This window comes from Misgurnus anguillicaudatus, chromosome 8, assembly GCF_027580225.2.
Source record: "Misgurnus anguillicaudatus chromosome 8, ASM2758022v2, whole genome shotgun sequence".
Lineage (NCBI taxonomy): Eukaryota > Metazoa > Chordata > Actinopteri > Cypriniformes > Cobitidae > Misgurnus > Misgurnus anguillicaudatus.
In genome coordinates this window covers 4,364,754-4,388,600 of record NC_073344.2, presented here as the reverse complement: position 1 = coordinate 4,388,600, position 23,847 = coordinate 4,364,754, and the positions used below count along the sequence as shown (strand labels likewise).

Below are 23,847 nucleotides of genomic sequence, written 5' to 3'. Positions count from 1 at the left end.
TTCATTTTGATTTAGTTTCACATTGTAGTGTTTAACATTAAATATATTGCAAGCTAAATGAAAATAAAAATAACAAAAAAACAACAGTGTGGTGTTTGTGAACAAATTTTATATCTGAAATAACTTACATACATTGGTATATAAACATTACTGTGTAATACAGTACAGTTATCAAAAAGCCATGATTCATTATTCTAAGCAGCGAAACGAAATCATGGCACAATTATCTATAAAGTGTATAATAAAACAGTAATATTAGGTACAAAAAATATATTTTATAAACATCTGATCCCTAAAGTGATAATATATATACAAAGACTACAACTAATTATACCAGCCCATTCTCATGAAATGCTTTTAAATAACATGCAGTTGAAAAGTTGTACAATACATACGCCAAATTCAGATGTTGCATGCATATGATACGCCAGTCATTCCCGTTCACCCACGCGGCACATCCTTTCGTGTCGTTCAATCCACTGGTTTCCTCTTTTTCTTCCGTTTTTTACCATTGTCGCTTGGGTTTGGGGTTAGAGCAAGTTTTTGTTACATTAAATGTCATCCTAACCCAAACCCCAATTCCAACCCCCACTCCAAGCGACCATGGTTTAAAAATAGACAAAATATAAATAACCTATATATTACATGAGATTCAAAAGCAAATCCCAAATCTAACCCTAAACCCAAGCAACAATGGTTTTTAAAAAAAAACAGAAGAAAATAAGAAACCAATAAATAAAACGGCACGAAAAGATGCAGCGCACAAGTCAACGGGAAGGACTGGGGCACCACATGCACGCAAAACCGGAACCTGACATATGTATTGCACAACTTTTCAACTGCATGCCATTTATACACATTGCATAGGTTGGAATTATACACAATATGTGTGTGATTGTGCACAGTATGCAGAACATCCTGCATCCTTCACATAGTCTTCAAATAAAAAAAATGACATAAAAATCCCAATCAACCATCATATATCAATAGAATATCAAACAAAGTACAGTATATAGACATTTCATTGTCATATGTGTGCTCTCTAGAGCTGCCACAATCGTGTTTTCAGCAGCAGTTACTAATTTACACTATATACATAGCTTCAGTGCTCGAATGGGGGGGGGGGCTGTTTGGATCCGGGACCCCCATAAGGCATAAGGGAGCCCCTACAAGACCACTTAGTATAAATAACTCAAATATTTAAAGACATGCTGATAAATCTGATTAAATATGTGTAAGGATGCAGAACATTTTGTGAAATTAACTATTTACAGTAATAAATGTAAAGTCTACTTTAAACTATGTCGTGTCTCTTTAAAAATAAACGCACATCTAAGAGCGCTAAGCATAATATAAATTATTATTACAGTAAGTGTTTTAAGGTAGTATTATGTTGCCATTTTGGTTTTGGTTTGTCATTGTGGGGAATAAGACTTGATTCAATTGCATAGCTTTCTATAAAAATATATGTGGCAAACTGGCATCAAGTCCCTCAATCTTTCCAGTTAGGGCCCTCTCTCATAGAGGAAAAAACATCCAAAGCTGGTACTCAGTGTACAACCTGAGTACTATATTTCCAGCCTGCTGTTGGAAAAAAGGGTTTCTGATGATATCCAAATGCTCAATTTACTGAGAAAGTGTGAGCCTAGGCAGGGTTGAGGCATCACAGAGGTCCATCTGGCTTTTTCTCTAAGCTGTACTCTCTGGTCCGGTGCATTTTCCAGCCAATAAATGCCATGAAAAGTATTCCTACTATTTTATAGCTCACCTGAAGTCCTAAAAACCTGCAACAAGTCATTAACATAATCATAATCCAGTATTTTGGGTGGTTAAAAGTGCATCTCTCAAGCATACAGTCTTTTGTTCTTGAACTCATTAATTAAGATAAAATGAATTAATTTCACTTTTACTCAAATGTTTCTTCATATTGCATTTAGGTCAAGTCAGAACATATCCTTACCTGTTTCTAAGGAGGTTGTTGTCATAGTAACCACAGCCTTGCTTTCTCCCACATGCAGTTTTCCACCAGATACATGTGGAGTCTATGGTCATCCCAAACAGAGCCGGAGCAGGCAACCAAGCTAAGCAACAAGATAACAAAATACTTTTACTACAAATTTAATCAATATCAGTCTGCACAAAATGAATAAATTAGCACATATTTATGAGTCTTCATAATAAGATTGTTAGATATGCTGTAGAAACTGTTAGAGGGGTTACAGCAATGACACCTGATTGCCTTTACAGCAAGGTTGCTAAATCACCACAAGGGGGCCCTATAATACTTATTGTACAGAATCCCAACTACACATGCACATCTTGTAAAGTAGTTTGTGGCACACCTCGCAAAGTTTATTTTCTTTGTACACTTCCTCAAGTCGGCTAATATTATCCTTATTCAGACCATGACCAAAATTAAAATAACCTTTATACGCTTTTAATAAGCACAGAGATGATATTGTGGTATGTTACTTACTCAGAACCCTCAGAAGCAGAAACTGAACACCTATTGCAAAAGATTTCTCTTCAGATGGAACTGCTCTGTAAGTTTAGATACAGTATATGTAAGAAATAAATGTACTCAAAGTACAAAGTAACATCATTAACAATATTAAAATATGTTGGGATTTTATTCATTGTATTTATGTTCTTATGTCTGTCTCTTACCTTAGCACCATCATGTAGATAGGGTTGTGTGTTAGGCTGGCAATAAGCCCAGCTATAGAGATGATGAACATTACAGGCAGGAGATAGTGGGGGCAGCTGTTGGCACAAGGTCCAGGCTTCGCAGTGCCCATATCAGGAATACATTGGCAGTTCCTAAAAACCTGTTTGAGGAGAGATTGTGGACACTGTTATGTTATGGTTTATCAATCAGTGCATAATTTCAGACTTTCATTTCATTTATTACTTTGCTACAAGGTCTAAGGAGAACACCAAGGCACAGTTTCCACTTGCACTTGTCTAATTTCCTTGTTCTCTATTGACCTCCAGTGGCAATGTGTCCTCTATTGCCCGTTTTGTTCAATTTACATTCCAGTGAATTAGACCCAAATCTATCAAGAATTGTATTTTTCTATCTTATTGTATTTTTAAATGGTTCTTCTATGTCATTGTCGCAAATAAGCCATCCAAAACCTTTATTTTTTTTAATTGTGTGTGTGTGTGTGTGTGTGTGTGTGTGTGTGTGTGTGTGTGTGTGTGTTTGTGTGTGTGTGTGTGTGTGCTGTGCTAAACAGTATGCAGCAAAATATCATCATCTTGTAAATCTGTTGCAGAGCAATTATACAGAAGCTTAAACACTCTATAGTCCCCAAAGCCCTTCCTTTAGGAAGTATTGCTAATTAGGGATTGATTAGACTCAGCCATTGATTTCTAACAGAGCATGAACGGGTCACTCGCTCAGTGACGCTATAAAAGCACAGACTCACAAAGCTGCTTTCTGGCTCTAGTAATGAGCTAAATATTGTGGATTGCATGGACAACATATGGATTAATACAGTTATGGAGTGGTCCTGCTAGAAAAGTGTGACAAATGATATGACTATACAAGTGCTTTTATAATGTTCTTGTCAAATTTACTTGGGTAGCTTCTTACTTGGACTCTGTATGGGTTCTTGGGATCCATGGTGAAGTCTGTGCAACCAGCATGGCAGGGTGAGATGTACTCAATGTTATTTTCTCCACACACTGGGTTATAGGCACTGCTTGGGCAGGAGCAGTTGGCACTACAGGACTGCAGAGACCTGCAGGATGCAATGGCACAAATAAGTCTCTGTACTTAAGGAACACAAAATCATTTTACAAATCTGTAATCCTATTATGTAGAGAACAGTAAAGCTTGCTGAGAACATAGATCAGGGTACAAGATCAAAGACACTGGATATTACCAGACTAAGCACTTCTATTACTATGAATAGGGGACATGAATTTACCTTCGTAAACTTTTTGTGTCTGCAGTTAAAGTTCACTCAAAAATTTTTATTCTGTTACTGATTTGTTGACTATTGATTAATATTCTTCATAAAAGATACTTAAAAAGTTTTTTTTTGAACACTTTTTGCAATATGGGTGATTGTGCCTTTTCCTCCTGTGCATCAAGACTTTGCTATTGACTTTCTACTATTGAGATCAGACTTCTAAAACTTCCAAAACCCTTATTTTTTAGAATAGCTTTTTGGTAGTGCTGGGCAAAGATTATTGGTGATTAATCGCACACAAAATAAAAGCAAATTTTATTATTGCATATATTGCATAATATATGTGTGTGTGCTGTGTGTAATTATTATGTATATTTAAACACATACACATACATGTATACAATTCAGAATATATATATAAAGGATTATTAGGAACACCATACTAATACTGTGTTTGACCCCCATTCGCCTTCAGAACTGCCTTAATTCTACGTGGCATTGTTTCAACAAGGTGCTGAAAGCATAGAAGTGTTGGCCCATATTGACAGGATAGCATCATATATATATAGACGGTATCAGCAGTAACAACATAAACAAGCGGCTGTCGTGGTCCGCACGTAACTTCCGGTAAACTCCGCTAAGAATAAATAACAACAACATTATTTAAACGTAGTTTATTTATATAACAAGCAAAAAAACAACAAAAAGATTACCTAGGAAACCAAAACATTTGTTATTTTCGACAAGGCATTTGTTCAAAAGATCAGTTTAGCAACTAGTCGGACCATTAAAAAAACGAAACCGGAAGAAAAGTTCGGATCCAGACGTGTATCGCGTCAGCGCACGTGCGTCCGATGAAACCGTCTATATACACACTTGTCTATTATGGTACAAATCACTTTTACTTTGTATGCGATTAATCACGATTAATCTTTGCCCAGCACTACTTTTTGGTAATTTTTTCTATTTTCATTATTTTTATTATGTTACCTAACTTTTTATTCATGTTTTATTCTTTGAATATTGCGCTTTAAGATGTACCTTTTAAAGGTACTACATAAAATAACGTTTATTTGCATTTCATTCTGTTCCTCACATAAAGCTTCATACATTTCATATGTTGACGCCTCAATTCTCATTCACTTTTGTTTTATGGAAAAGAGTGACCAAAATATATAAAAATTACCTTTTGCACTCTACAGAGAAAAATAAAGTACAGTGAAAGAATTTATTCTTGCAACACTGCAATAACAATAGCAGTAATGTTGTAAAACTTCATTTCAAAAAGTCTTATCACTCGTGTTCCCATTTGAATGCATAGTGTTCCATTTCCTTTTTCCCCTGCACAGCAGAAACAGCATGTTATGTTATGTTATGTTGGATGCACGTCATTTAGCGGACTGACCTGAACCCATAGTACAAGAACTACACTACTTGCTCTGTGGTGTTTCTTGACGTCTCCACTGATTTTATAATTTTTAATGGCTAGAGTTATTTGGACCCGAAATACAAACTTTCACTAGAACACAATGGTCTCAATCCAGAAACCTTGGCAGATGACAGAGAACAGACACGTGTTTTCAGGGTCTACGAGGACTGGCTTGTTTTAACAGGTTTTTAAAAGTATTACTTTTTTATTACCTCTAAGCTTCTTTCAAAATTAATTTAGTACAACGTTTTTGTATCACACTATGAATATAATACTAAACACACTATAAATACTATACCCTATAAAATTTTGTAGTAAAAGTTGCAAGAAATAGAATACGCAAACCCACTAGCAAAAGGTCACTGACTTAAGAATTACAAAACTACTAATATCCCTCATTTCTTCCTTTGAGCAAAAGCAGTGAAATCCAGGTTCTCCAGGGGGGCGTCTGAGAGTTATTTGTTTCAACAAAGAAAATTCCAGAAATGTGGAAGCAATCAAGTGTATGAAGACTATTATCTCGTCTTTGGAGGAAAGGTATAAATCTTTGCATAAACAATTCCTAGGCCCTGTTAGCAATCGTTTCCTCTTTACTGATGGATATCAACGCTTTTAGTTTTGTAAATATGATATTACGATAAATCCAAGGTCCATAGGTCAGACCTGGTAAAACATTCTTTAAACTTTAAACAACTAAGCATTGTCCCTAAGGAAAAGACTACTTTGAACATGCATTATTTCCAGGTTGGGACCACCAAGCCATATGTGTTTACCTTTGTACTGTATCACTTAGGAATCATATACTTATAAGGTAAGAAAAACATGAGGCTGAACTTTAATATTTTTAGGAATACACCACTCACCCATTATTTGTTTTAGGATAAACACCAGCAACATCTTGTGAGGAGCAGCCCATGAAGAAAAGAGGCACACAAAAAATGATGGAGATGGTGAGCATTACGACCGAGAAACGTGGAATGGCCCTGAATGACAACCCCCAGCGTTTCATAATCAAACCCCCGAGCACCATCCCCACAGCAACAGAAGGGAGATTAAGAGCACCAATGAGAGAAAACAAAGCATTATGTTACTTTAAAAGAAATGTTTTACATTAACATAAAAGCAATCATTTAAGAGTTAAATACCACATTTTAACACACTAAAAATGCTTTTTCCAAGTTGGTGCATGTACAAACCTGAAAAAATACTTCACAATACTCTGTAGTATACACAACAATATCAGTACTAATCTCTAACGTGTTTATTATAAAATAGTGTCTGACCAATGAGAAGGCTGCTGTAGGCCGCAGAGGCGCCGTACTGGCGCTCCAGAAACTTGTTGAGGAAGGTGGCAAGTCCGGCGATCACAGAGGAGAAACAGCACTGGGTCAGAACTAGCAGTATGAATAGAGGATTCAGCAGAAGCTTAACAAACATCTTCGGGAACACTGCAAAAACCGAGACAGAAAGATACAGATGTTACCATATTTACACTTATATGGTTGAACAACAGCACAAGGGCAACTATTAATGTAATCAGGTAAAGCAATGATTACGTAACAATTTCAGTGCAAATTTGGATAATTGCTCTCATCTATAGTCATAGTTTTCCCCCATTCCATTTAAAGAGGTACACTGAAGGTAATCGCTAAAGTGATTTGTACTTTTAAATAGTGACGTCATCCTGCTAGAGAAAACACAGAAACACTCTGAGGCCTCATTGGGACATCCAAATCCAGATGGGACATCTAAAAACTGTCCATTAAGCTTTAGCTAGTGTCTCAAATTTCATTCTATCATGATTGTAAATAAGAATCTTGACCATAAGTCACATTAACCTGGATCAAAAGGCCCCCTTTTTTTGGCTGCGTTAACACACTTTCTTTTATAATGGGAAATTAGGGCAGAACACATTGAACACAATTTTTTGAAAGGCCAATAGACTTTGCTTTATGTCACAGCGGTAAACATGATTACCAAGGTATTGGGTGATGGATATTCTCAACTATGAAAATATTTTGTGTGTGTGTGTGTGTTTGTGTGTGTGTGTGTGCATAAGTATTAGTATTGCTGCTAACTCATATTCATGGAATAAAGGTAGATTCTAAAGGCGTATATCTGTTAAAAGTGAATTTTAGCTGTTTAGTGGCATAATATCATCTAGAATTTATATTTAAAAGGAACAGTATGTAAGAAATGTATATCAATTAATCATAAAATGGCCCTCATATGTCAGTAGACATTAAGAAATAATTTTCATTTAAAAGACTTATATCACTGACAACAGTGGTCTGGCCAAGATTTTGTTATTTAAAAAGTGGAGTTGCACCTCAACTGATGTTTATGTTGTCATTTTGTGTATTGGCCACCAGTTGTGTAATTGCAGTATCAGTTTTAGCCACAAGTTTTGTGATTGCAATACTAGTTTTGGCCACAATCCTACATACTGTTCCTTTAAGTTCTAACTACAGATACTAACAAATGTGCATAATAAATGTAATACGTTTTTGACCTACACAAACCTTTTATAAATAATAAACAGACAATAAATTTAGCTATTCTCTCAGAAATTAGGTTAAAAAGGTTGTCACTGGGACGGTAGCTTTAAAAAGGTCCTAGTATGTACCATTTTGGTACAGATATGTAGCGTCTGCTAAATGACTAAATGTAAATATGTACCTTTGAGGTGCCAATATGCACCTTTTTGGTACAAAAATGTACTTTTTGAAAAGGTTACACCCCAGTGACAACTTTTGTACCTTCTTGTACCTTTATAGGAGTGCTATTAGAAGAGAACAGAGCTTACAGACTAACAGTACGACTAAAAAAAACTAGAAAACCGTATGATGTTCTCCATACTACGTTTGTCTCAACAATGGGCACGGAATTGCAGAAACATTAAGAAATGTTGGTGTGCTGGTTGAAATTATTAATTTCACTTCAATTTCCATTTTCTACTTCATTAAAAACCACTAGCAGTCTCTGTCACAGGCTGATTTATATAACTTGCTATTATCCATTTGTGTGGACTCACTTTTTAAGAAATCCAGCATGGAGCTCTCTGGTTTCTTCTGGCTGTCTTTAATGATTTCAGTTTCTGGTTCAAAGGTCTGCAAAACAACACACGTAAATTGATACAAAGCAGGAAGCAAGCACACAAAGAGTTCAAAAGTGTTTTAATAAGTGCATGCACAGTCAACTATGCAGATAAGATGTAAAACATAGTTTAAACTGGAAGCTTATCAGTTTTACATCGATGTCCCATGCATACATTTGGTGTTTTCCTCGCTTTTGTAAGTCACTTTGGATAAAAGCATCTGCTAAATGCCTAAAAGTAACTGCAAATTGCATTTAAGCATTTGGCAGATGCTTTATCAAAAAAACCTCACAGTTCATTAAAGTATAGATTTATCAGTATGTCTGTTCACTGGAAAAACATGACCTTTGCTTTTCTTGTGCAATCCTCTACCAACTGAGCTACAGGAACATTCATCTGTGTGATATAAGCTTTATGCTAATTATGGAGTGTAGTACTATACTTTCTATTTGCAAACACACAGCAAAAAGGCAAGATCTGCTAAGACAAGGAAAATCGCTTAACTTGTCTTCATGTAGGGATAAATAATGCACAAGCCTACAAGTTTTGAATTGCCGGGAATTTTTAGTTTTTCAGTGCTTTTACTTGCAATGGAGATATCGTCTACTGTATATCAGATTAACAGATACAAGGCAACTTCATTATGTAACTTGCACACTGTCAAACACAGAGATGATTTCTGCTAATCTTGACTGGATTATAACCCATGGTATTTTATGAATTCCCCATTGTCAGACATGTCTGTTGTTATTAAAGGAGCTGTATGGAAGATTTTGACTGTACTAAATCAAGAAAAATACTACAATATATTTGTAGATATTTAGGAAACATGTTAAATTCAGATATGTTTCAATGCTGTAGCCATTCTCTTTCTGAAATGGTACTTACTTGTCTGAATGTCTGTTTTTCAATTGATCTTTGTGATCCTGCCACTGCCAATTATTTCTTCAGCTCGGTTGCCAGTTAGTATGGTTGCTTAAATGAGACCACAATGGATCATAAATGTGACCTCAGGTGGACGCAACCTCAGATTGAGGTATAAATACGAGCGGGTTTGTAATTTGCAATCGACAAAAACATTGCAAACGTAAAATTAAGCAGATAAACTTATGCTTTCCATTGTCAACTGTGCTCCTGTATGTGTCTGGCAACCCGTGAGGGGGGCAGAAAATAAACCGTCTCCAATATTTTGAATTTAGACTGCGATGCCAAGTTCAGCCTCTAGAGGTCAATGTTACATACAGCTCCTTTAAATTACTTCAAGCGTAAGACTGACCTCCACATGAAGGGCTCTGGGAAAGAAGAAGTAAGGAATGGATGTGAGAGCGAGACCTCCAGCAGTAATTAGCAGACCCATCCACCAAGCACCCACCCAGCGAGGGTCAGTAGGGGTCAACTCCAATGCACCCCCTGAAGGAAAGAAACTGTATAGCATGTAATACATATTTACCTACTATATCCAGCCTGATCTCAAACGTACATATTTACACTGGGGTAATTTGGTTTGAATTTATTAAAAGTGATTTGCTCAAAAAGGTATGATTATTCGAAAAGCAATAACGAAACCTCAACCCGTACTGCAATGTCACTGGGGCAAAAGCAGTTTGAAATAAAAGGTATGGATGAGATTGTTCAAATTCATACTAAATAGGCATCTTGTAAAATATATACTTTTTGCCATGAGATTGTGTAATACAATAAATGATGTGCATTGTGAATCACACAAAAACATACAATTATCTGAAAAAGCGATAATGAAACCCTTACTCATCTTGTAACTTTTAATCATTTGAAAGGTATAAATGAAAATGTAAGAATTTATCAGAATTAGCCATTTCATAAAATAGCTATGTTTTGCCATGAGATTGTGTTAGAAAATCAATGATATAATATGAAAATCAGGAACTAGCAACTGAGAAATACAAATTTAAACATAATTTGGATGAGTAAGGGTTTTATACTATTGAAATGCTAATCAGTTTACATAAAACCCCATAGTATAGCTATAAACTGATTAAGTCACCCTTGCAGGATAGAAAGTGCTGTTTGTGTAGGCTTGAATCAAGTCTGTTCATGTCTATTACATCTATACTAGTCTGTGTTTAAACAAAGTTTTGCTTCATAAAAAGTCTATCTTGCAAATGAATAGCTTAATATTGCATTTTCAATGTTTCAGCTGGTTCACATTCTGTGTGAATATAATGAAAAAGAATTTGATTTAAAACAAAAACCAACCTGCATTAGTTCGATCCACATCCACATAAATCCTCAGAACCACAGAGCCCAGGAGATATCCAAAGGATGGGCCAAACACTGATACGGCAAACAGAATAGCTGCACCATACAAAAACACAAACTTAACTAATCATAACAGCTCTTTAATTTATTTCATTTTTTTTTTTTTTGTGAAAACACTGGAACTTACCAATATAAAGAGGAGAATTCCCTTGTCCGGCAAAGTCATCTATGTAAGATATGCCAAAAGGTTGGATGGGAACCGAACCGATTCCGAACAGCAGTTGGGCTGTAGCCATTAACACCCAAAATTTACTGGTGTCCGCAAGCTTCCGTGAATCTTCCAGGCCGCAAGCCTCTGTTCCAGTTGCATTTGTATGCGAGTAGCACATCTCCTGTCTGCTCGCTGTTAGATTAAAACACAAAAACACCTGAGAATTTTACCTTACCATTATCATTTCGCAAATTCCTCTAGTAACAGCTTTCATAAATATTAGATTTACTCTGAGGGCTGTAAACTTTTCAGAATATTTCCAGGTTCAAAACCAGTACAGTCAGTACATCTCAAGCCAAGCACAACAACCGGACCCCACTTGTGCATTCAGTGCAAGTTTATAACTTCTCTAAAATGTTCATGGCATCCAAAAAGTTCATAATTCAAATACTGATGTTTTTAAATGTTACACCAAAAATATATACAGTATTTAAATTGCTGGCTACTATTTTAAGTAATCCAATGTTAGCAAAACAAATTCTGTTTACTAGTTTTTCAAATCACCCTTATCACTAAAGGCAAGGGCTCTGACACTAGGGTCACTGGCAGAGGGTAGAGGGAAAAGGGGCCTCGCGAAAACATATGCTCAAGGGCGTCACAGGGCTATGATCTGGGCCAGGAGATAACAATTATCTCTCACAGTAAGATCCAGGTTTTTCTTTTTTTTCTAAGCAATAAAAGCAATGCTTAGCTTTGCCTTTATATCTCATTTATTCCCTTGTCTTCATCTCTACCCCTTTTTATCTTTGTCCTCTCATTTTATCTCCCTTTTCTATATGTGAGGTAAATCGAGAACTGCGGTGACAATGGTACAAAATCCCCCTCAGAATCCCTGCTGTAACATCCTGTAGACCTGTCTATGTTATGTCTAAACTGATGTTTCTCCTGATCCAGCTATGATCCTTGCTTTGTTTTGTCTTGTCTTGATCCTTTTTATATGAAAAGTGGTATTATCATTTTGATGTGCTTAGGGCCTAAGATTTTTATTCTGGTGTACAAACAACTTTGGTATGCATAAAACAAACCCGAATCTGCATTTTGAATTATCTGCAGTAGCTACACCAGTGACAGAGGTGCAGGTGATGACGCAGGCAACTAGTTGTCCAGTATGGTTCCGTTCACACATCAGGACTTCTTCGTAAATGCGTTTGTGAGTACCAAACATTTACGGATAATAACAGAATGCACCCTACTGAAAAATCCAGCTAAGACCAGCATAAGCTGCAGGGTTCCCACACCTTAGTTAACTTCAAATTCAAGGACCTTTCAAGGACTTTTCGGGTCCAATACCCTCAAATTCAAGGACTAAATGTGGGGACACATTTCAAGTGAGAGCAAGGTTACATCGTGTTACCTTTTAAGATACATTACACTCGCACTGCGTCACTGCGGTGATACTTTAGGGACGCCTCCAGGGGTAAGTGCATCTGAATGTGTATATCAAATTCAATCAATGGTGAAGCTTAACGACAAAAACAGGGTGACGCGGGAGCCAGGAAGTATATCGCTATCTGAAATATTGCCAAAGATGGCGTTACAGGGTCGCAGGAAGTATGGCAAGGGAGAAGCAGCGTCTCTTGTTCCCTTCTCAAGAAACAACAGTTACATACGTAACCCGAGACGTTTTCATGTGTCAAACACAACTATGCAAAAAAGCATTTTGGTATGATTCAATATTCGCATTCAGAAGATTTAAGCATTTAAAGCGAACAGTTAGCATGTGTGCTTAAAAGGCTAGACATTTTATGATATTATCCTACACTACACAGGGAATAATATGGATTTTATTTCCCAGAAAACTTCTTGCACAAAATAGATTCAAGCACTTTCAATGACCTGTATCTTTGTATGTATATTTTCAAAAACTTCCCAGGGCCTTGAATTTTTTCCCCCAGATTCACAAACTTTCAAGGATTTCAAGGACTCGTGGAAACCCTGTAGCTGGTTTTGCTGGTTTAGGAAGCTGGTTTTGCTAGAGTAGCAAGCTGGTCTAACTGTGTTTTGGTCACTTTTTAAGCTGAACTTAGCTGGTCAGGCTGGAAGACCAGCTGGCCCACCAGCATGACCAGCTTTGTCAGGCTGGGAGGACCAGCGTAAACCACCTTAAACCAGCTCCAGTTTATGCTGGTCTTAGCTGGATTTTTCAGTAGGGCAGTTGTCACTCACGTATTGTACATAACCCAACTGTGTGTGAACGCAACTGTATTAAGGACTCAAAAACTGGAGTGAATATCATATTCTGGTTCCATGTGAACGCAGCCATACTATTTGGGATTGAGAATCGAATTCACTAACAAGTGTGTGAGTCAGAACTCACACAGAATCCAGTTCCAGTTTTTAGAAGCTGCTCGATTATTCTTTATCCAGCACAGATTGTGCAATCTCTATGTAAACATAACCACATTCAAAACTCTAAAACAACAAGACTGGCAACTGGCATCAGATTCTGTGTAAATGTAGCCTTACTTTACAAAACAAATATACATAACAATTGCATCACTCCATGCTTATTATGCAAATTTCCTAAAAGAAAATCTGTCTATTTCTGCACAGTCAGTACTGATTTAATTGACACACGACTGCCATGCAGTCAAAAAGTACAAACATAATCTTAACCATTATTTTAATATAGCTATGTAAAACAGAAAAATAACAAAACTCTTACCATTTACGAGAACAGAGTTAAAAGTATACGGCTCAGACAGGAAGTGAGGTAGAGCTAGGATCATGGCGCTGATGGACATCAGCAGGCCACCCAGTCCAATGTAACGAGGTCGATGAACTCGACTACCCATGTAACTGACAAACACTATAAGCACTGTGTTCCCAACCTGCAATGAGCAAAACAAAACAAATACTTTCAACCAAGCCATAGGCCAGTGATTTACATTCTGGTTATTTATGGTGTTTGAAATAAAGTTGTTTAGTTAATGAATTACTGTCACTACATCTTTCCCATCGCAAAATGGTGTTAAAATATGGAAACTACTCCTGATAGGATATCAGTGTTATGAATAAGCAACATTAATATTCATAACAAATTGGCCCACTTGTGGGCTAGTGACATTTAACAAAATTGTGGTCACTGCATATTTCCTATTAATAAATGGTAATGACATATAGAAACTACACCCTTGGAGCTTCCCAATGATTTTATATTGGAGTTAGAAATGTGTAAAAACAAAAAAAGGCCCAATCGTGGACCTGTGACATTTTAGAAATCACTCTCACTCTGTCATACTTTTCGCAAAACAGTGATGAAATTTGAAACCTAGACACTTGGAGCTTTCAAACAATCTATAGACGGTTTCATCGGACGCACGTGCATTGTTGCGGTTATGTGTCTGGTCGTAACTTTACTTCTGTCTTTGTTTGTTTAATGGTCTGACTAATGTCTAAACTAAACTCTGGAACAAATACCTTGTCGAAAATAACAAATGTTTTCGTTTCCTAAAGACGGTGGGAGACGGCGATCATGGATCACTGCTATGTAAAGGGAGGTTTGGCTGCCGGTTGAGTTAACATTGTATACATTATAGTACACATTTAACACAGTAACATTAGCTTAGTGTCGTTTTTATACACGTTAGCTATAAAATATGAACTAAAGTAATCTGCTTTTTATCAGAAATAAACTACTTTTAAAGGACTCTATTGCTATTGATTCTTTGCAGAGTTTACCGAAAGTTATGTTTGTTCCACGTTTGTTTATGTTGTAACTGCTGAAACCGCCTATAATCTGTCAAGATTATATTAGTTTTGGACTAGGATATTAATGGTTTAATAATTAAGTAAAAGGGTCAATATCAATATAAAGTGCATTTGAGACTGAAACCCCACCCCCCCAAAAAAGGATTTTCCATTTAACTTCATATGTTTTGTATTAAGGAGACCTTAGGCTTTTAGAAATGCATATTGGTCAAGCTCCAGCACTTTTTATAAATTAACTGCAAGCAAACACCATACAAAAAATATGTCCACCCTGTCATTCCAATTCAATATAAAAAAAATCATGACAGGGTGGACATTTTTAACTAAATGTAGCATTTAATGAACACAGGATGTAGTTGCAGTTAGCTAAGTGGTTCACTGTTGAAGCTGACTGTGCACTGTTTAAAATACATATTTGGATTTTCTGCAAAGATTAATGTTAATTAATATTTTACAATGACAGGGTGGCCATTTTAAGCTTGACACCAAGCAACTACAAACCCAATATGATGAAAATAAGGAAAAACAAGTGTAGATACTTACTGTGTGTGCATTATATGTTTTAACCTCCACTGAATAAAGACCAAATGGGGAACGGGATGTCACCGACTACATCAGTTGGTTTCTTTAAGGGGCGTTTACCCCCAAAATGACAGGGTGGGCAGCAATTTTAAGGACACATGCAAAATGCTTAATATTATTATGAAAAATTTAACATTTAAAAACTTGTTTTATCAAATAACTTGTTGAGGACAATAAGAAAAATCTAAACGTTTTTGAATTTTATGTCATTAATTCACTTTTTACATTCACTAAAGTTAGCTGAACAGGGTCTGGGACGTGCCAAAATCGCATACATCCAATCAAAGAAAATGGTATAAAATGAGAAAACATATTTTAAGAGACTTATCATTGAACTTGTATGTGTGTAAATGTCTGGCCATTTATAATAAAACCTTGGATTATATTCATGATGACGTAGTGATTCTGATGAGGACAACAAAACGCACTTTATAGTGATATTGACCCAAAAATGTTTGACACAAAAATATGGATGTCAATAGATTTAAATAATCATAAATCATGGCAAAAAAAGAAAAAAAAGAAAGTTGCATGGATAACACACAAAAAGCACCATATTAAAATATTTTATTACATTTAAGATTAATTCTGATTAGCTACCCATAAAATGCAGTTCTAAAATAAGCAAGCACTCAAACTGCATCATAACTCAAAACAAACTGCATCAACTACAAAGTGCAGTAATTAACTTAAACTGTACTTTATGGACTTTATCAGCAGTTTTCTTGTGGTCTTAATACTTGCAATATTTCATAGGCTACTTAATATTAGTTAAAAGGAACACTTTTTTTCATGTTTGGTGATGATGACAAAGTGCTTCAGCCTTACGGATGAGGCTTTGGGAAATTTTAGACAGATGTTTGAAAATGGGATTGGTGGGGGTTTTAGTACCTCATGGAGGGAGGAGATGGTTCCTGAAGAGAGGCTATCCAGGCCAAAGCGTCTCTCGACTGTGGTGATACTGCTCTTGAAGTAGGAGCTATACATAAGCTGGGTGAGTTGGAGCAGCCCATGACACAACACAAAGATCTGTGCAAAGAATACAAGAACTGTCAGATTTATATATGCTCTTATTACAGTGTATGATCTGAGCAAAATGTGTCACGTGGAAGTTAAAGCACATGTTTGGGTCTAACCAACATCCTTGCATCTTTGCTCCCCACAGAAATGGGAAAATAGGAGTGTTAATAATTGCATCATCTTTCCGCAGGGGGTTAACCACACTGATTTCACAATATGTCTAAGTTCACTATATAAAGGGTAAGAGATGGATCCCAAGATAACACAAACACAAGTTCAGCCTAATATTTAAGACGTACGTTGACAGGTTTTGCCTCCACTGTTGTCTTATTTGAGCTATTAAAAACCCCTCATTGCCAATTGGCAATGCAACAAAGATTTATAATGTAACTGCTTTTGGTTAGCCAGTGACACTTTTCTCCACATTTTGATTTCTCCGCATTTTTCTAAAATCCTTTCTACATTCATTCTTCAAACAGGGTATGACTGAGACCTCTGTAATGCACAGCCAGAGCCAGTCATAGTCATTTGTTGTACAGGTTGACAAACAAACTCTCTGGATTGTTTGTTTCGAGAGTCATTTGTTCACCTCTCCCAAATCGTTCTCTATGATAATCCAGAAATGCAGAGAAGATAAAAGCTCATAAATTGTATAATTTCCATGAGAGAGAAAAAAGAAAGTGATAGGAGAGAGCTCCCATATGATATGTTGATTTTTTTGTGCCCTAGATGTAAAGAGAAGAAGCAGACTAGAGGAACATTTCTTAATGTCTCTTGAATGTATGAAGCAATCTGATGGGGCATGTAGAGATTGGGGGACTGGATTTCTTGCACAAATACAAGACATAAATCCATCTTCTCTGATCCCTGCCAGCACCCAACCGAAACAGGGCAAAGCACCACGCTTTCCGTCAGCATCCAGAACAACTAATGCTCTCATTAAAGCTTTGGCTTTATGGTTTGTTAGCACACATAATAGCTGCTTTCTGCACAGTTGCTACAATTTTTTCTGGTTTTCAGCAAAATAGATTTTAATTACGGAAATATTTTAATGGGGTGAAGGCTATGCCCACTCAAACAACCCAAACAGATGCCTTTGTTGGAGGTTTGAATGGCAGCTCTGTGCCTCTTTATGCCCTATAGTGGCAGTTTCAGACTCAGATCCTTTCTCATACAACGTTGCAGGGAAGCTTGAGTAAATATCTCTCTTTTTTATTATTGTCTTTATTAATGGACTGAAGCCAACACCATAAACAATCTACTGAATCTCCAAAGGCTATTTCTCAATTACTACCCCTAAGCAGAAAGCATCAGATGTATTATAAACAGGGCACATTATTAAAATACACAGAGTGTAATGTATTCGGTCTTCACAAAAGTGCAAAACTTGTGCAAAGAGTGCAGAGCATATCTCGAAAAAGGTCCTCTGCAAATTACAGCTGGCAGGTTCATCAGTGTGCAATTCTCCACACAATAAATCTCATCTAGTTTTTGCAGAGCTGGCAAGCATTTGCTCTCTCGCTGTGTCATGGATGACGATAACAAAGTAGCCTCGGGTTAGCACAAACCATTCTGGGAAATTTGTTTTGTATTAAAGCAATCTGCAAAATTTGCTTGGAATTTCAAAAGGAAAAGCAACAATCCTGCCATATGTAGGAGAAAATTATGTTCAGACATTTTCCTGTAGTAATTTCAAGAAATTATGTCTTGGCAAATCTGCATTGAAAATCGGATAACAGTTATGACAGTTATTCTCAAAGTATTCTTTGCCTATATATATATATATATATATATATATATATATATATATATATATATATATATATATATATATATATACACACACTCACCTAAAGAACTATTAGGAACACCTGTTCAATTTCTCATTAATGCAATTGTGTAATGGTGTGGGGGATGTTTTCTTGGCACACTTTAGGCCCCTTAGTGCCAATTGGGCATCGTTTAAATGCCACGGCCTACCTGAGCATTGTTTCTGACCATGTCCATCCCTTTATGACCACCATGTACCCATCCTCTGATGGCTACTTCCAACAGGAAAATGCACCATGTCACAAAGCTCAAATAATTTCAAATTGGTTTCTTGAACATGAAAATGAGTTCACTGTACTAAAATGGCTCTCACAGTCGCCAGATCTCAACCCAATTGAGCATCTTTGGGATGTGGTGGAACGGGAGCTTTGTGCCCTGGGTGTGCATCCCACAAATCTCGATCAACTGCAAGATGCTATCCTATCAATATGTGCCAACATGTCTAAAGAATGCTTTCAGCACCTTGTTGAATCAATGCCATGTAGAATTATAGCAGTTCTGAAGGCGAAAGGGGGTCAAACACAGTATTAGTATGGTGTTCCTAATAATCCTTTAGGTAAGTGTATGTGCATGTGTGTGCACTGTCAGAAATAAAAGTACAAAAGCTGTCACTGGGACGGTACACTTTAGAAAGAGTCCTAATATGTACCGGTGTACCTTTGAGATACTAATATGCACCATAGGAACAAATGTGTTATTTTGAAAGGGAATAACGCCATAGACAGCTTTTGTGCCTATATTTCTGCATGTGTGTCTGTTTTTTTCAAATTTTCGCAAATTATTTAATTATTAAACATTTGTACAGTAAATTAGGTTGAGCCCATAACGAGACGATTTAAAAAATAATGACTTTCAGAACTTTGTATACTGTCATTTGCCATCAGAGAGACGTTGGACTGCTTACTGCTTGTCAGTTTCTTGATCATCTAATGCTTATTGTAAACAAAGTAGAAAGTGCTTGCAGCAATTGGGAATTCTATTGTTATTGCTGAATATTTTATATTTTGATTTAAAGTGTTCTTCTTGTACCCAATAGGCTTCTACACTACAAATGTGCACTTTTCAAAAGGCTATCGCCTTAGAGACAGCTAGGGACCAAAGTTTCGATGAACGTCCTGAGGACATTTAACATCGTCTGTCCAGACCTGGATTTCTCCCTCCTCCCAGCAGCCATTGTGCTACATGGAGAATCCTGCTGAGTAAAGAGAATCAGGGGAAGAACTAACTTTGATGTTTCCACATGCATCTCTGCACTTCTATCACATGTTTTTGGATTTCCTGAGGATGAAAACTTAAACAGTACAAGGCCAAAAAATTTTTGCCATTCCATTTGCTCCACAGCTACAAAAACAGCAGGAGAGTATAATCATTTGGTTGGAACAAGTACAGGCTTTTGCTGTATAATACAGCCATATACAATCTTATCCTTTTCACCTTTTACTTACCAAAATAGAGAACACAGCGGAAATGTTTATCAATTTGCTCACATTGATTATATAGACTAAATACACTAAGGGGCAGTTTCCCTGACAGGGTTTAGATTAAGCCAGGAGTCAGGACTAGACCTATTACGACATTTACATATATGTTTGTAAAAACTCTTACAACAATCTAGGGCTGCATAACAACTAATCACAACAAATCGTTTGCAGAATAAAAGTTTTTTTTTTGTCAGATATGTGTGTGTATAATATATATATATATATATATATATATATATATATATATATATATATATATATATATATATATATACTAGCCAACATTTGAAGTGGATCAAAAAAGTTTATCAAAGTTGTCCTAAGACAAGAACGGGTATTAGGGATTGGTTTTATGTAAACTTTTTTGAATGGTTTTGATCCACTTAGAATGTTGACTAGTGTATATATTAAGCATTCATATTTATGTATAATATATATTGTATATAAATATAAAAATGTATATACACATGTACATTTTTCTTAAATATATGCATGCGTGTGTGTGTGTGTGTGTGTGTGTGTGTGTGTGTGTGTGTGTGTGTGTGTGTGTGTGTGTGTGTGTGTGTGTGTGTGTGTGTGTGTGTATTTATATACATAATTAAGCCCTGTCTAGGAAACTGCCCCTAAAATATGTTCCTATTCTAAATTCTGCTGTTTTTTTTTAACCAAATGCTGGGTAAATATTGGACAGAACACATGTTGGTTTATAAATAAACCTATGCTGCTGGGTTGTTGTTAACTCAACCATGAGTTAAAACAACCCAGCATTGCATTGAAACAACCCAGCATAGGTTTATTTAATAACCCAGCACATACAGCGGAGGGTCTTGTATAACACTGAAGTGGCTAATGCCAGTAATAATTGATGACAGGCCGTTGAGTTATTCGAAAATAATGCACACCCAAGGTGGTAATGCGTCACAACGCGAAGCGGAGTGCCGTTACACCGTGGGTGAGCATTATTTTTAAATAATTATTTTAATAAAGGGCCGGAGTCAATTATTCCGCTTATACCACGGTTACCACAGACATTGCTCTTGGGGTTATTTTAAGACATTTGACAGTTTTACAAAAAATAATCAACACCTATCAATAATTTCTCAACCGATCAGAATAAAGCAATCAACAGGCCTGTGGTATAAAACATAGTAGTAGTGATAATAATCAACTTGCTTGAGGTATAACAAAAAGAAGTTATGCATAGTTTGAATTCACAGTTAATGGGTACAAAAAATAAAAAAATAATAGTACAAAGCTGTTTTACATTAATGCACTACAGTTTCGACAATTTATCATCCCCGTACGAAGCAAATTAATATGACATGGCAAAACACTGTGCACGCTGCAATCAAGTGAATGCTAAAAATGTGCACTAACTGAAGACATATGCACGATTTATATGACAGTTTTAACCAACCTTTCATTTTTTTGTCAGCAAGTGCAATCTAAAGTTGACCTATAGCCCAAATAATGACGCTCCCACTCTTCACTAGAAAAATAAACAATGTAATTGAAAGCTAAGGCCTCAGTTTAAGATGTCATGACGATTACGTCTTGTTTTTTCACCAGATTAGTATTATGTAATACATTTTATTAGGGAAAATAGCAGACAATAAAAAACCTGCACATACGGTATACTGTACCAATATTTCCTGTCAGTCTGATTAACGCTCTATTAGACACACTTCAGAATTGTTTAAGGGAGTGAAAACAAAGTCGAAGTACAACGAACGGCATGTTCTACACCTTCCTTCAACATACGTCATTACTGCCTGACTCACCTCTGATTAATAAAACACACATAGACACACACATACACACATGCAAAATTTGTCCATGATATACACAGTAACTCAAGGCACAGACTTACATGCAACACTCTCACACACTACACCAAACACACAAGGTGATATCTGAGTGCACTTGTAAGTTAAGTGTGTCACAAAGACTCAAAATGTTCAATAACCTTCAAAGGCTCTGGATTCAAACAGAGCCAACACAGGTCTGTAAATACCCCAGCGACACACCCCACTGACTGGAATAAAGCTTCTTTTATACAATGTCAGAAATAAAGGTACAAAAGCTGTCACTAAATCAGTACCCTTTAAAAGGGTCCTAATATGCACCATTATGAAGTACTAATATCTTTGAGGTGCTAATGTGCACCCTTTAGGTACAAATGTGTACTTTTTGAAAGGGTACCGCCCCAGTGACAGCATTTGCACCTGAAATGTGTATCATTTCATTCTTTAGCCTTTTGCATTTATGATCTTCACTGGAATTGTTTCTGCACAACTTGTCAACATTTCAGTCATTCGTCACGATTATAAACCAGATTTGAAGTGGGTGTAAACAAATAAAAGAGCAAACAAAGATCTACAACTGAATGAAACCATTGTGTAATTACTGCGTATGATAGATACAATTGCAAGCTCATCTTTTATGACCGACATAACCTGTGGGTTGGGATGTCAGAGGTAAATTGGCAGCAATTAATAAAGGTGGAATGATGTGAGGTTTGGCATGAGTCTAACTGACTTGGCAACTCCACACAAACTCAAACGAACTTTTATTTAATACCAGAACAATGACGTTAACCTACGAGTCAATGAATCACTGCAAAACAAAACAACAAGCCAAGAATATCAATATCCTTGTTGAAAGTATAACATTTCGGTTCGTTTGTTTATTCAGAGAAGTGAACAGATATGTAAAGCACAAATAAATCTATGGACATCTGGCAATGTCAAGTTGAAATAGTTTTTACAACACTTTTTTCAAACAAGATAAACTTGTGGTCAGGGAACACGTCTGCAGACAATTTTTCACCATAATTAAAGGTAAGATTGACAGACTTAATGTGCAATCTTTTGACCGCAAGCCCTACATTCCATAAAGATTCTTTTAGCACCTTAAACTTCTATGCACTTTATGCTCCACTTCAACTAAGCATAACTTCAGGCAAGCCAACTGATGTCTAAAATGCCCCCCTGGGCCGAAGTTCTTAGTTACTAACTCTCCACAATAGCTTCAAGCTGGCAAAAATCTTATCAGAAGGGAGAATCTGAAACAGCAAACATTCCTGGTTTAGCTGTCAAACACCTTGCTTTAAACATTTATCAACAAGTTTTACAAATGTGTGAGGCGGAAAATATACAAAGGACATTTGATGATACTATAATAATACTATGAATTAGATCCATTTTAATAAATCTATACATTTTCTTATAGAGTAGGCTACACTACCAGACACATTCACCTTCAACAACAGCAAGTGCTCTTTTTTATATTGTCTTTAAAAAAAGTAATGCACAATAATATCTTTAGACCACATTAATATTAATATTATAATATAGGTTATTTTTAATATTTTTAATATTATTATAACCCAGTGATATAATAACAACATCAACATCGACAATTTAATAACAACACTTACCTTAACATTACAAAACAACGATGACTTGGGTTTCTTTACATCTTTGGCGTATATCTCCATGTTTTATAAAATTCTGAAGGTGGTTTTTAGGCTTGTTTCAACAGGAATGAAGACGTTTCTTCTCTCTGATCGTCTATGGGGGATTTTATGCATATCATCGGTCATGTACGGAGGCCCCGCCCTCATCCAACGGCCACGCCCACCACTCCACGCGCGATTGTTTTGGTGACATTCTCTTTAATATCAACGACATGGATTTCATTTATTCATATTTTACGGAATCATCGCTGTGTAATCATTTCAATATGTAGATAAATGCAGGGCAGGAGCATAACAGAGAACAGAAGACCTGTTCTGCATCTCTGTTTACGTAGTAGGCCTAAAAAAGGGTTTCCTGTAGCCTACACATTCTGCTTTTGCGCAACTGTCAAAGTGCATTGTAAATGTATAGCAAGGTATTTAAAATAGATAATGGGGAGTTTAATTTTGATTATCTACAGTAATAATAGACTGACTTTGAGCAACATTTTTAATTGTAAAATACTTTCTTAAGGGTAAATGTACTGGTTGGGATACAAACATACATGCACATTAGGCAACTTGGCTTATTTATAACAAATTCAAACATGGGAAGTCCACTTGTATTCTCTAATGATTCCCATATGTACTATGTAATAATCAAATACATGACATTTTATTTTATTTTTCTCTAAATTACAGTTAACTATCAAACTTTTGTAACTCTTTAATAATTCCCCATGACAGATTTCCTTTAATGCGCCTCAAGTTCCTCCTTGTGACCACAGAAACACTAATTCATTCCGTGACT

General features: G+C 36.2%; 1 protein-coding gene across 1 annotated transcript; it reads right to left on the bottom strand.

Annotated features, from left to right (window-relative positions):
* Nucleotides 1-89: 89 nt before the first annotated feature.
* slco2a1 (solute carrier organic anion transporter family, member 2A1) lies at nt 90-23,174 on the bottom strand. The gene is made up of 14 exons (XM_073870148.1): nt 23,019-23,174; nt 16,140-16,277; nt 13,621-13,786; nt 10,872-11,087; nt 10,682-10,780; nt 9,723-9,856; nt 8,384-8,459; nt 6,641-6,797; nt 6,213-6,419; nt 3,599-3,746; nt 2,668-2,828; nt 2,477-2,541; nt 1,961-2,081; nt 90-1,784 (listed from the first exon to the last, which is right to left on the bottom strand). Exons 1-14 carry the CDS (start codon nt 23,076-23,078, stop codon nt 1,664-1,666), a joined length of 1,869 nt encoding a protein of 622 aa, XP_073726249.1. The 5' UTR covers nt 23,079-23,174; the 3' UTR covers nt 90-1,663.
* Between the last annotated feature and the right edge of the window lie 673 nt (nt 23,175-23,847).

Excerpts from the sequence above, each read along its gene's own strand:
- slco2a1 (XM_073870148.1), bottom strand. The coding sequence starts at position 23,078 with ATGGAGATATACGCCAAAGATGTAAAGAAACCCAAGTCATCGTTGTTT. Across the intron at positions 13,787-16,139 it reads CCATCTCCTCCCTCCATGAG|GTTGGGAACACAGTGCTTAT; the intron begins GTACTAAAACCC and ends TGCTCATTGCAG. Across the intron at positions 9,857-10,681 it reads TGTGGATCGAACTAATGCAG|GGGGTGCATTGGAGTTGACC; the intron begins GTTGGTTTTTGT and ends TCTTTCCTTCAG.